At 31.4% G+C, this 13,731-nt stretch overlaps 2 protein-coding genes across 5 annotated transcripts in view; both read left to right on the forward strand.

The window, feature by feature from the left end:
- The first annotated feature begins 3,604 nt into the window (after positions 1 to 3,604).
- On the forward strand, positions 3,605 to 6,107 carry LOC126886940 (THAP domain-containing protein 2-like). Its single transcript, XM_050654101.1, has 4 exons — positions 3,605 to 3,910; positions 4,826 to 5,006; positions 5,448 to 5,607; positions 5,689 to 6,107. The coding sequence occupies exons 1-4, from the start codon at positions 3,831 to 3,833 to the stop codon at positions 5,802 to 5,804; spliced, it is 537 nt and encodes a 178-aa protein (XP_050510058.1). The 5' UTR covers positions 3,605 to 3,830; the 3' UTR covers positions 5,805 to 6,107.
- A 3,101-nt stretch (positions 6,108 to 9,208) lies between these two features.
- LOC114337357 (zinc finger protein 239-like) overlaps positions 9,209 to 13,731 on the forward strand; it is an 85,140-nt gene continuing 80,617 nt past the window's right edge. Inside the window, exon 1 of one of the 4 annotated variants that reach the window (XM_028287766.2) lies at positions 9,209 to 9,765. In XM_028287766.2, the coding sequence (XP_028143567.2) occupies positions 9,519 to 9,765 (247 nt within the window). In that variant the 5' untranslated portion in view covers positions 9,209 to 9,518. The remainder of the gene's footprint in view (positions 9,766 to 13,731) is intronic. The other 3 variants (XM_028287770.2, XM_050654102.1, XM_028287767.2) reach the window with 3 other exon arrangements.

Here is a 13,731-nt window from a genome sequence, read left to right on the forward strand (position 1 = left end):
ACTTTGTGAGATAATCCATTACAATTAAATAAGATGCTCCTCCGAACTCACAAATATCAGCCGCTAGCATTTGAAATGGAAGTTCTGGAATTTCTCTTAGTATTAATGGCTCTTTAACATTACTTCTGTGATATTTCTCACAATCAACACAATTTCTAACCAAATCCACTATGTCCTTATTCATATTTGGCCAGAACAACACTTGCCTTGCTCTTTGCTGTGTCTTTGTAACTCCAAAGTGTGTTTCATGAAGAAACTTTAACATCCTAGGCCTTAAAGAATCCGGAACTATAACTCTGTCCATATAAAATATCAAATCATTCAATATGTAGATGTCATGCCTAATACTAAAATAGTCTTTTACTACATAAGGTACCCTCGAAGAGCATGACGGCCACCCTTTTTCACAAAATTCTTTGATCAATTGAAGTTTTTTATCCTGTTTAGTTTCAGCTATAAATTCCTCTCTCCTTTCATCTGTTATATTTATTGTATGCACTATTTCTGTTACAAAAGCATCATCCTCTACCTTTTCCTTCACAAAATTACGAGATAACAAATCAGCTATTAGCATTTCCTTGCCTGGCATATATTCCACAGTTAAGTCATATTTTAATAATTTTACCTTCATACGTTGTAGTCTAGGAGAATCTACTTCAGCTATGCCTTTCTTCATTATCGAAATCAATGGCTTATGATCTGTGAATACCTTAACTTCTCTACCATAAATATAATTATGAAATTTAGTACAAGAAAATAGGATTGCATTTAGTTCCTTTTCAATCTGGCTAAATCTAGTTTCACAATCAGTTAAAGACCTAGAAGCAAAAGATACCGGTTTATGATTCTGCAGTAATACACATCCCACGCCATTTTGACTTGAATCTGTTTGAATTATTATTGACTTATTTTCATCAAAATTTGCAAGAACTGGTGGTGAGCAAATTAACTTTTTTATTAAATTTAATGCGTCTGTGTGACTTTTAGTCCACACCCAAAGTGTATTCTTTTTTAACAATTCTCTTAATGGGGCTGATACATCCGATAAGTTTGGTATAAAACTGCGATGATAATTGATCATGCCCAATATTTTTTGTAACTCTTTTTTATTATTGGGTTCTTTTAAATTAATAATAGCTTTTATTTTATCTAAGTCAGGTCTCATACCATTTTTATCAAATGTATTTCCCAAATATTTTACTTCAGACATTCTATATTGTATCTTATTAGAATTAAATTTTACCCCAATATTTCTAGCACGTTCCAATACTTCATTAAGGATTCTATCATGTTCTTTAAGACTATCAGCAAATATCAAAAGATCATCAAAATATATAAGACAGCCCTCAATATCACCAAAATTCTCTAAGTTAATTCTTTGAAAAAATTCGGGGGCAATATTTAGTCCAAATGGAAGTCTATCAAATTTCCAAATTCCAAAGGGAGTTCCAAATGCACAAACTCTACTGGACTCCTCATCTAGCTGAACTTGATAGAATCCCTCTTTAAAGTCTAAAACAGAAAAATAGCATTTGTTTTTTAACTTATTGCATATCTCTTCAATAGTAGGTATTAAGCAATATTCCTTTTCAAGCGCTTGGTTTAAATCTTTAGGATCCAAACAGATTCTTAACGTTTTATCAGGCTTTTCAACGATAACTAAATTGCTCAACCACTCAGTAGGACCCTCACATTTAGATATGATGCCACGTTTTTCTAAATCTAAAAGTGTGTTTTCTAATCTTTTTTTAATGGCTAAAGGGACCCTTCGTGGTGGTTTAGCTACAGGAACACAATTATCTTTAAGTTTTAGTTTACATTTTTGAGGACATTTGCCTAATCCAATGAATACATCACTATTTTGTTTAATAAAGGCACTTTTTGTTATGTTTAAATCTATGTTATCTACTCTTCGTATCAAATCTAAATCTAAGCATGATTTTAACCCTAAAATTGGTGTAAGGCTATCTTTAACTACAACAAATTCTAATAAATAATCAATATTTTTATATTTACAGACAAGTTTTATTGTACCAATAGGAACGACCTTAAAACCACCATATGTTTCAAGTATGACTTTAGTTTCTTTTAAATCATTAATTTTGCAAACTTTTTGAACAAAACCATTAGGCAAAATGTTAACCTGTGCCCCTGTATCTATTTTAAAAGGTATATCAACATTACTAATTTTTAAATTTTCGATCCAGTCTTTATTATTTTTATTCTTGATTTCATTAACAGTGATTGATGATATCATAAAATCACCTACCTCGTTATTTTCACTTTCTTCCACTTGTACTTCTCTCACTAACCTGCTATGATAACACACTTTATCGAAATGGTTATTTTTACCGCACTTTCTGCACTTTTTTCCATATGCTGGACACCTCCTTGGCCCATGGACTCTCCCACAGTTTCTGCAGCTATATTCATCTCTAGAATTTGCACTCCTGAATGTTTGGACTGAATTTTGCCCCTGCTTGGCTTTACTCCCAATTGATTCAATTTTAACCTTCTCCAAGCTGTTCTGAACTTCTTTTATTTGAGCTTGGGATATTTCATGCATTTTACATATTTCAATAGCTTTAGCCAGATCTAAATTAATGGTCTTTAACATGTTTTGTTGTGCATCCTTACTATTAGTGCCTAATACTATTCTATCTCTTACCATTGAAGATGCTTCTGCTCCAAACTCACAATTTTTTACTTTGTTTTTTAAATCTGTTAAAAAGTGGTCAAACGGCTCTCTTTCTTCTTGAATGCGGTTGTAAAACACATATCTTTCATAGACCACGTTTTTTCTAGGCGTGACATAAGACTCAAATGCTTCCAATACATCTGCTAGCTTGCCTTTTTGGGCCTCCGTTAATTCCAAAGTGTTATAGATTTCAATGCCTTCTTCTCCAATTAGATTGAGTAAAATTGCTACCTTAACGTCATCACTTTTACCACTTTTTCCAGAGGCCATCAGATATATTTCAAAACTTTGTCTGAATCTTTTAAAATTTTCGGCCACATTTCCTTCAAATGACAATGTATTTGGTAACCTCACTTCCATGATTTTGGTTTATTTTCCACTAGACTGCGCCATGTAATAATGTTTAAAATCTTATGAATTGTTGTAGTACTTTATTCAATAATCATACTTTATAATTATAAGTCATTGCTCTATTATCGTTACTTGACCTAACCCCTGCCATGAGGCCTCATGTCCCTTGTCCTGTGTCATCGCTCTGTCAACAATCACTTCAAGTGATCTATGATCACAGGACTTTACATTTGTGAGCTATTCAGTCTCATGACAGACATCGTTAAGACGTCTTATGAAAGTCTATATAAGATCAAATTTTTTAAGAAAAGGTATTTCTTTAAATGTGTAATATTTTTTTTAATCCGATTTAAGAAAAACATAAAAACTAACATAGAATCTAAACAAAAACTCCACTTTTTTTCGATTCGAAAACTGGAATGGTCGCGCAGAACAATTTGGTTGGCCCTCCAGAACAAAAGCGAAAGCATTGAAGGTCACGCGTCTACCGATACCTATATAAATACCTATGTAGAAATCATTGAGTTAGTATATACCATTATATATACTGAAAAGTATATAAAGTTTTTCAGTAGGTACTATATAAACCATCGAGATAGGAGTGGAGTGGAGGAGATGTCACGTGACCAAAAATGTGATCACTCATCACTCCGCCATTTTGCTACTACATTTTAGTCATACCACGTCAAATACTTGTTTGTGCTTGGGTTACTGAATTCGTTTATTTCGCAGTGTTATTTAAGTTTTATTGTTTTTTGTGTGTTACAAACTAAAAAAGACAATGGTATCGTGCGCTAAGAGAAGTTGTAATCATAGAGCTGGTGTGGATAAAAAGAAAACGTCTGGAATAACATTTCATAGGTTAGTATAAACAACTAACAGAGCTGTACTAAATTTTTTTCTCTTAAAATAACATTGTATATTATAAAAACTTTTTAAGTATTTATAGTTCTTCATTTATTTAGGTATAACATTTGGTTTTGTATGGTTCTTTAGAATAATGGGTTGATGTTGTGGATGCCTTGTTAGTCACTCAAATTTTTATAGATAAAAATCAGCTTATAAAAGCTGGGGTCAAATTGTTTAAAGTACAGAACTACCTGGAAAGTTTTATAATTAAAGATTAAAACAATTGCTTTATTAATAGTTTTGGCTTTGTCTTAACCCTTAAATGCCCAATGTAGGTTCCATGTATGCTCAAAAGGTGGGTAAACAATGTTCACCTCGAAAATAGCTAATATATTTTATTAAGAGTTGTTACAAATGTTAGAAATAGATTAAACTTAAGGATCTTATGCTTAGTAAACACAGCATTTTCTAAACTAATAATATAAAGGATGTACAAGTCTTCAAAAAAATTACCGTTTACAGCTGGTTCCTAAAAAACATAATGTGGATTATGTAACTGCTAACGATAAATTATATAAAAACCTTTAGTTATAGAGTTATAAAGTTTTACCAAGGCTGGACATTTTGTGCAAACTCATCTTTAAGATAACCCAACTTACGAGATCACTTTTATTTTCAAAAATATCCGTAGAATCAAATTAACATTTGATAAAGTGCCATCTTTATAACAATAAATAATTTTTGAAAAATTTTGGAACACATAATAAATATGTTACTAGGGAATATGCATAGGTGCATATTTTTTACCTTGGGCGTTTAAAGATTAAGTTAAATAATCTAAAACTTAAATAATAACTAGATAAAATGTTGTTTTAGGCTTGCTTTGTACCTAGTAGGTAAATAATTAGTCCCATATTTTAATTTTAGATTTCCAAAGGATCCAGAACATAGAAAAAAATGGATTACTTTTGTAAATAGAGGAGCTTGGGTACCTACAACATATAGTGTGTTATGCTCTAAGCATTTCTCCGAAAAATACATTGACCGAACCTCCAGATCTCTTGTTAGATTAAGAGATAATGCTGTGCCCACTATTGATCTTATGCAGGTAATTAATAATGTAATTTATAATAGAAAATTGCAACTGTTTTTTCTACCTGTCTTTGTGTTTTCTACCAATTGTAATACTTTTTTGCTTATCTATTGTTCTTTAGAAATTATTAGTATGAATAGAAATAGTCCACCTATCAATTACCTACATTGAATAAATATCAATTACTTACCTACAATAAAAGGTTCAAAAAATAGTTATTTATGTACTAAGTCAGTAAAGTGACTCATTATCGAATATAAATAACATAAATAACAATAATGAATGACGGTAGTAGCAGTTAGGGGTAAATTTTTTTCATTATGTTACAAAATATTGCCTAATATATGAAAAGTCAACAGTTTTGCAAAACGGGGGTATTTCAGAACTGTAAACTTGTTTTTTTTAATTTATAGTTAATTTATATATTTTAATTTATTTATTTATATTTAATTTTAGCTCCAAGAGATATCTAAGCTGGGTGGACGCAATGTATATGATTTTATTAAAAGGGCTTTTCAACTTATCCTATCAAATGACCAAGCTCTAAAATATAGTTGGAAGGGCATGAAAGGAAACAGAAAATTTAATGATACCCGTTTAGCAACGCTGTTGTTAAGTGAGTCACTTAAATGTATTTGTTTTATTTCGAGTTTCTTATTTATATATTTATATTTGTATAAATATTTTTACATTTTAGGAGCCGCAGATGTTACAGGACTAGCAGATTCTCAAAAAACAAGTGAATGTGCAATTCAAACTTGGTTGAGAAGGGCAAGTGACAGGAAGGCAACAGTGTTAAATAAAACTTTTTAAAAAATAGGAAAAAAGTTAAAAGTTTTCCCTTGGGTTTTCTTGGTATTATAACAAAGTTTTTAATTTATAACATTTTATAAGAGTTAATTGATTTTTGTTTAAAGTTATAAAATAATATATTTTTTTTTAATGTTACCCGTCACTTATAAACTCTATGATTGAGAATACAGTTCAACGTTTGTGAAATATACAACAAATTTTTATTTTATATTTTACTTATATTTTTTTATTTATATTTGTAGTAGATTAAGCAGGTACACATTGGTTTGTAGTTAAAATATACATAAAAATATAATAAATTTTTGTATTATTTTTACTTTTGTATCAAAGGGAATGAGTAAGTATGGCTTAAAATGGCCTAAGCAAGATATATGTAAGACGTCCTTTGATAGATATCTTTAAGACGTTCTAAAATCTACATCTTTACGACATCTTAAAGATGATGTCTTTAAGACATCTTACTTTGTAACATTCGATGTCTTTAAGACGTCTTAAAGACGCCATTCAGGAGACAACAGACATCTTTAAGACGTCTAGTTTGCCGGATTGCGACATCTTATAGACGACTTAAAGACGCCAGTGCGCTGTTTGGGTTATGTTGTTTACGATGGAATAAAATAATTCAAGGAAAAATACCATGAAGGCTTCCAGCAGAAGTGGTTAATGTGTGGGTGAGTAATGGAATGAGAGCTAACTAATATAGGTTAAATTGTGTATTAGTGACTATATATAATGGAGAATCTAGAATGACTGAGTATCTGAGATAGCGAACTATGAGTATTATTTTATAGTAACATGATCGTTACATGAAGGTTCTCGTTGTGTTGGAACAAACCTAAAGTAATCCATTACGACCAACATTTACTTGCATCCATTTTCACTTTCTGGAAATGGCCCGGCAATATCCAAAGCTATTCTTTTAAACCGACTTCCAACATTGTACTGTCTCATAGGAGCATTTCTTTTCCGGTAAGGCCCGTTACTGTAGCACAGGTACATTTCTTACCCCAGTCCTTTATATCGTCTGAACTATTCATCCAATAAAATCGTTCCCGAATTCTTTGAAGGGTTTTCTTTACACCAAAATGTCCTCCTGATATATACTGTCGTGTAACTGACGAAGTGCCTCGGCTATTCTGCTCTTTGGAATCATCAACTTTGTTCTCCTCGCCGAATCATCATCATTTTCCAGTACTCATTATTTAAGCAAGCTACCTTCCAAGGTATAATTTTAACTATTTATAATGGGAAATAAGCCACAATATTATTAAAAAATGATTTTTATTAACGTTTCGACTCCCAAATCGGGTGCCGTTGTCAAAATACAAAATAATACACAGTATTATTTTGTATTTTGAATTGAAAGCTTTCAATGAAGAGTTTCAAATTCTGCATATTCAAAATAAAGGCCTTAAGCTATCTTTTTTAGAATCTATGGAAATTAATAAACTGAAAAATACAGATATAATTCTGAATGACCAACTCGAGACAAACAGCTCCCCACTCCTCAACCTCTTCAGTTGAAGACTTAAAAAGGCAAACACATTGTAAACTATATCACTTGAGAAAGGCACTCTGCCGAAACAGCTGTAGTCACTTAGTTATAATAAATTCTGTGGAAGTATAGAAAACAAACGTTTTCAGTGTTTTATTATTAGATAGTATATCGGCGATAGTTAGTATATCGGCGATTTTTTGTGTTTCCTGCATTATTCCTTTAATTTTTAGATTTTTAGTCTACTTTTATATAAAAACAGTAACTGTTATTTTTAGCACTCTTTAGCGATGTGTTAGTATAATATAATATGTATGGATTTTCATCGAAAGGTGATAAGATCAACGAAAAAAGAAGATGAATTTGGTGACTTTTCTAGTAACTTTCTTTGGTGTGAATCTGTCTTTTTAGTTTACTCCTCTTGGTTAAAAAATCAACTATAGGAGCAATCCCGAATCATAATTTACAATGTATATACATTGTAAATCCCAAATCATAATTTCTAAAATTTATATATTATAAATTATGATTCGGGAGTGCTCCTAGTAGTATTTAACGTGTATTGGTTTGTTTATTTCTACTGAATCTTGACCGGGGAGACCCATGCATGGGCTAGTAGAAAGTTCTATCACCCGTCTTTCTTCATTTCTTGAGCAATCCTTTCAGCTTCCTCCCTCTTCGCCTGTGGTAATCGTCGAGCTGTTTGACAAATAGGGCATTTCATCGATTGTCATTTGTTTCGAGCTTCTGTCATATGTCCTATAATCCGTGTATATTAACCCGGGAGTAGTCGCGCTCACTTCTGTAACGTCGATAGTCGCGTGTTAGAATATATCTCAAAATACGAATTTAAAACAAATTTTTATTTTGTACTATTTTTATCTACTTTTTATATTGAAAATATATATTTCTAACAATTTTATTAAAAAAACCTGTGTTAACGGCCACCTGCCAACATCGGCCACTTGTTCTAACGGCCAGTTTAAAAATTTCCCAAACCAATTATATATAGACTACAAAGACATCTTTCTATATCGGCCAATAGTTCTTTCATTTTTAGTGGCCGTTACTGACAAATTTTACTGTACATATTACGAAAAAGGATGAAATGTGAGATTCTATCTAACGGCGCGACTACTCGCGGGTTAAAGCTAATTGGCTCTCCCCAAAGCCATAAATTCCACAAAAAGAAGAAGAAGAAAAAAAATTCCTACGCATTACTACACCCTTCCTCGAGGCACTTACGAAATTTTTTCAAAATTTTTCATCAAGTTATCGCGAAAAAGGATAAAAATTGAGATTCTATCTCACCGCGCGACTACTCGCGGGTTAATATTATATAAAATGGCTTGAAACAAATGACTGTGAATGAAAAGTTCTATTGCTACTATTCGCCCCGAGCGTTAACAAAGTGTCAAAGCAAAATCGACCGACCTGCTCATGGTGGCGGTTTTTTGAAATTTTATAAGGACGCTTTGTGTATGTTTAAATGAGATATTTAAAAAAAATGCCGTGTCACGCTAGTGATACTATGTATTAATATAAACAGAAAATAAAAACGCACTTAATCTGATATAAATTCTTCACTTTCCAATATTGATTATCAGTTCGATTTTGTATACATAACCTCACTATCGCAGTTTATGTCAATAAATCTTTATTAACGCAAAAGAAAATATTTTTGTTGCACTATAAATTACAGTATAAATTAATAACTAATGAATTCTAACAATTTTTTTCGGTTATTATTACTACAAAATAAAATATTCAAGTTTAACAAAATAATCCCATAAGACTCAATGTTAAAACGTCCTTACAAAATCTGACAGCGTGTCACGTGACTGTAAGTAGAGGGGAGACGCACGGAGCCAATAGGAGAATTCCTCCTCTAACGTTACAGTTACCAGTGTCAATTTTATGTTTGACAACGGTAGTTCCTTTCGGTACGAATATGTCGCAATAGTCGAAGAAATTCCGTTAATTTCCTTTTCTTCACTTGATTTAGAAACTGCAACTGGCCTTCAACTTCAACTTCAATTGTACCCTAGACAATTTTCTGATTAACTAACATTTTGAGAGCTTCTGGTGTATGCTTTAAAACCAGTTAGTTGTCAGATGTCACCTGTCAAAATCAAAGAATCAAACCGTGAAACCGTTTTTGAGGTTTTTGTTTATTTTCTATTTTCAGGTGTTATATTAAAATAATTATAAATAATTCAATGGAGGTAAAACAAGAAAGAAACAGTTTTGTGGAAGAAGAGTGTAAGATTAAAATAGAAATTATTGATTATCCTGTGAAGACTGAGATAAATAACGACTTTTGTCCATCCAATTCTATGAATGATGATGCCGACAGTTTTTTTGATGACAGAAATTCTTCAGACCAAAAAGATATAAAAGTTAATACTGAAACTGAAGACATCAAATTAGAGGAGGATAAGTTCGAGTTAATTCATGGTGAAAATGGTATGTTTCTCAGATTGAATGTCTACATCTAGGGTAAAATCAAATGATTATCTAATATTCTAACCCATGGTTATAATAAATAGAGATATTCAAGTTTATGGCATGTTTACAGTAAATGGCGCCAGTCTCATTGACGTGCCAGTGCAGTGCTTGACTGGCACAGCACTGGACAGGTAGGTTTACTCACTGATACTCTTATTAAAAATCCAAACACTGCATCTCAAACTTTACTCTTCACAGATATACCAGCAACTGGAACACTGTGTTTGTATGTGTCTACAACCATTTGCATGTGCTGGCTAATTGGCTATGCCAAGGCCATAAAAAAACCATTTGCAGAGGGTTAGGGGCTACGCCGATGAGAGCCACTGGCATGAAAAATAGACCAACTTTTTATTTAAGATAGCGCTGGACCAGTGTACAAAAGTATTTATGTGATGCCACTGCCACCAGCCACTATCAGCACTGTCTTTCAGTGTGACTGGCTCCAGTTACTGGATACATGTAAACCTGCCTAAGATCCAGTGCATCACCAACTATATTATAATGTATATAGTATTTTTACTACAAAAACGTTATTACGTAGGTCAAAATTTTTGACGTAAGAGAACTGTCAAAACATTAGAATGTGACTTTTCATATTGCCGTGTTTATAATAAACATAGCAATAATGAAAAGTCACATTCTAATGTTTTGACCGTTCTCTTACGTCAAAAATTTTGACCTACGTAATAACGTTTTTGTAGTAAAAATACTATAGGAAGGTTTCACAACCATTGTATTTCTTGTCATCAAATTAGTATTTATTTTTCATTCTTAACTTAAATGACTTACAACTTCTTCTCCGACTTATCTATTGTTTGTTTTTTAACCAAGAGGAGTGATTCAAATTTACCGCACCGTAATGCTTGTTTCTAATTGGTCTAACCGTAGGCAAGTTTACTCCACTGTTATTAAATTTTGACACTAATGACATTTATAAAATTTTGGCACTTCTGTCATTTTATAGGTTAATTAAGTATATCAGCGATTTTTTGCTCTTTCTGAATTATTCCTTTAATTTTTAGATTTTTAGTCTACTTTTATATAAAAACAGTTGTTTTTAGAACTCTTTAGCGATGTGTTAGTACAATATAATATGTATGGATTATCATCGAAAGCTGATATGATCAACGAAAAAAGAAGATGAATTTGGTGACTTTTCTAGTAACTTTCTTGGGTGTGAATCTGTCTTTTTAGTTTACTCCTCTTGGTTAAAAAATCAACATAGGAAAATAGAGAAAAGTTTGATTTTACCCAGATATTCAATTATTTTTATTTATACAAAATAGTTAAATTCCTTTGTAAAAGGTATATTTATAAAAAATCCCTAAAAACGGCTACATCACAGAACATTTTTAGAATAATAATTCCATCATCAGTGCTTATTATAGGGGTTGTAATAAGTCATTTGAGCATATTTCACACATGGAATATGAAGAAATTCATCCGAAATTCAGTTTTTTGTAAATACTGCATGTAGACCATTTTTCGTATACCGTGATTTGAATGAGTTTGAACTATTCATCATTGATTGAACTCATCAGCGACATTCAGTTTCCCTCTCTAGTGCTGATATCGCTGATGAGTAACACATGCAATATACAGTCCTTTTCATGATCATTTTTCAGTTCGTAACAAATGATAGGAAAATGGGTAAGTTCGTGATAATATACATTTATGACATTTATTCTAACATGACATTTTAGTTAAATCTGACAGTTGTCACATTTTATTTTCAATTTGGAATAAAAACAAATCAAATGTGTTTCTTGCATTTATAAAATGGTATTTTCTTTGATTTGTATAGTCTTATAAATTATACAGATTATATTTGTAACATTATTATCTAATTTAAAAAAAAATATTTTTTTATTATGGCGCCATCTATTGACAACTAGAATAACTAGAATAAATGTTATAAAAATGTCACTGACGAAATGTAATCATCGACGTGCCTTTTTTTCTGTCACATACAATTTAATGCGTTAGAAAGAAATCGAAAAACTGTGACGCACTGAAAGATGATCATGAGAAATACTGTAGGTACACAGTGAATGTGTTAAAGTCATAAAATTGTCTGCACAAAAAATTGAAGTGAACCATTAAACTTAATTTTGTATGCTCTTTTCAAATGTGTAAACAGATTTTGAAAATTTCAATATAAAGGGTGTTGTTTCAAGGTCACAACGTCTTTATAATTTTTGTTAATCCGAACCTGGATTTTTCTTGTGATTAGTAGTTGGTTCTGTTGGGTTTTAAATGAGACATATGTGTACCAAATATCAAAAAAATATACAAGGTGGTTCTAAAGGTAAGCATGCAGCAAGAAATGGACAAAATCAATAAAACACCCTGTAATTCGGTTATAATAAATGATGGAGTTATAAATGTAGTACAGTAATCCCTCTTCAACAGCGGGGGTTACGTTCTGAAGAGAAAGGTGCAGTTTGGTGAAACCGTGGTTGGCGAGGGATCCACGATCCAAAGAAGAATATGACATAATCCCAATTTGGATACGTATATTAGTACATAGAAATAAATATGATGAAATTGCGTATCTGTAAAATATGTATTATCATATCAACAAAAATAAAGACGCTGAGATCAGCGTCTACATTCACGGGTATTTTAAACCTTCTGAACTATAAACTAATTGCGGTAGTATGAACAAGCTAAACATATAAAGTATAAACTAAGAACAAGCGCCAGTGGTGTATCATGAGTAATTTAACGCGACTGGTCAAATTATAAAAAATATATAAAAATAATAAAACATGTAAAACATAAAACAATAATTCTAAAACAAAACTAATAATATTTAACCATAGAATCCAAGATCACTCTCCAACCATAAACATATGCGACAATATTATTAAACCCTCCCAAACTGTAGATAGATAGATCTTTATTTGAAATAGTAAAAACCTAATATACATAAATTTAAAACAAAAATTACAATATGAAGTTAAAGTTAAGACATAAAATCATAGGTAATATAATATATAATAAAATTAAAAACATATATATAAAACATAAAGTCAACAAAAAGGTACATCATACAACAAAGACACATACATTGATAAAAGATAAATCCAAAATTTGCAGTTATAGTTTCACAAATCTTTTATATATTTCCTTAATTCACTTTTAAATAATAAAAATGACTTACAATCCTTCAAATGCATGGGCAGTTCATTATATTCTTGAAATAATAAAGATGACATTGAGTTATTTTAACTCAGATGACATTAACTCTGTTTATTTCTTGTGTCATGGTCATGTATGTCACTATGAAAACAAATAAACTGGTGAAAATAAGGTGGAGCTAAGCTGTTAATTATTTTATAAATTAACAACATTGTAAAATAGTACAGTCTCTGCTTTACTGAAAACCATTGAAGCGTCTTTAACATAGTTACTGTAGATGTATAACGATTAGTTTTTAATATAATACTAGGGTTACCATACGTCCGGATGTCGTCCGGACAGCCCGGATTTGAAAGACGTCCGGATTGGCGTCCGGATATGAGAAATGTCCGGATTTTTTCTTTACTAAAAAAAAATGTGAAAATGTTTACTAAAAACGTGAAACTTTTATTTTTTGATGAACTTCCGGGTGAAACATCTGATCTTTTAGTAGAACATGTTTTAAAATATATTAAGTACTCTATTGCTTCAAAAGTAGTTTGTCTTTGTGCTGATAATACTAATACTAACTTTGGGGGTGTCAAAAGGCAAGGGCAAGGATATGTTTTTTTCCTTGGACTACCACTGTCCGGATTTGGCCTTAATAAATTATGGTAACCCTATATAATACGCATACCACGATTTTGGAGTTTCTGAAGTTGGTTCATTTTATTTAGATTAAATAGATGTAGAACAGAAGCACAATAATCGAAGTGAGGTTGGATGATGGTGTTGTAC

This window comes from Diabrotica virgifera, chromosome 6 (genome assembly GCF_917563875.1).
Source record: "Diabrotica virgifera virgifera chromosome 6, PGI_DIABVI_V3a".
NCBI classification, from domain to species: Eukaryota; Metazoa; Arthropoda; class Insecta; order Coleoptera; family Chrysomelidae; genus Diabrotica; species Diabrotica virgifera.

Bases quoted from the DNA above. Each gene is read 5' to 3' on its own strand.
- LOC126886940 (XM_050654101.1), top strand. From the start codon at position 3,831: ATGGTATCGTGCGCTAAGAGAAGTTGTAATCATAGAGCTGGTGTGGAT. The intron at 3,911-4,825 runs GTTAGTATAAAC...TTTTAATTTTAG, and splicing joins TCTGGAATAACATTTCATAG to ATTTCCAAAGGATCCAGAAC. The intron at 5,608-5,688 runs GTGAGTCACTTA...TTTACATTTTAG, and splicing joins TTTAGCAACGCTGTTGTTAA to GAGCCGCAGATGTTACAGGA.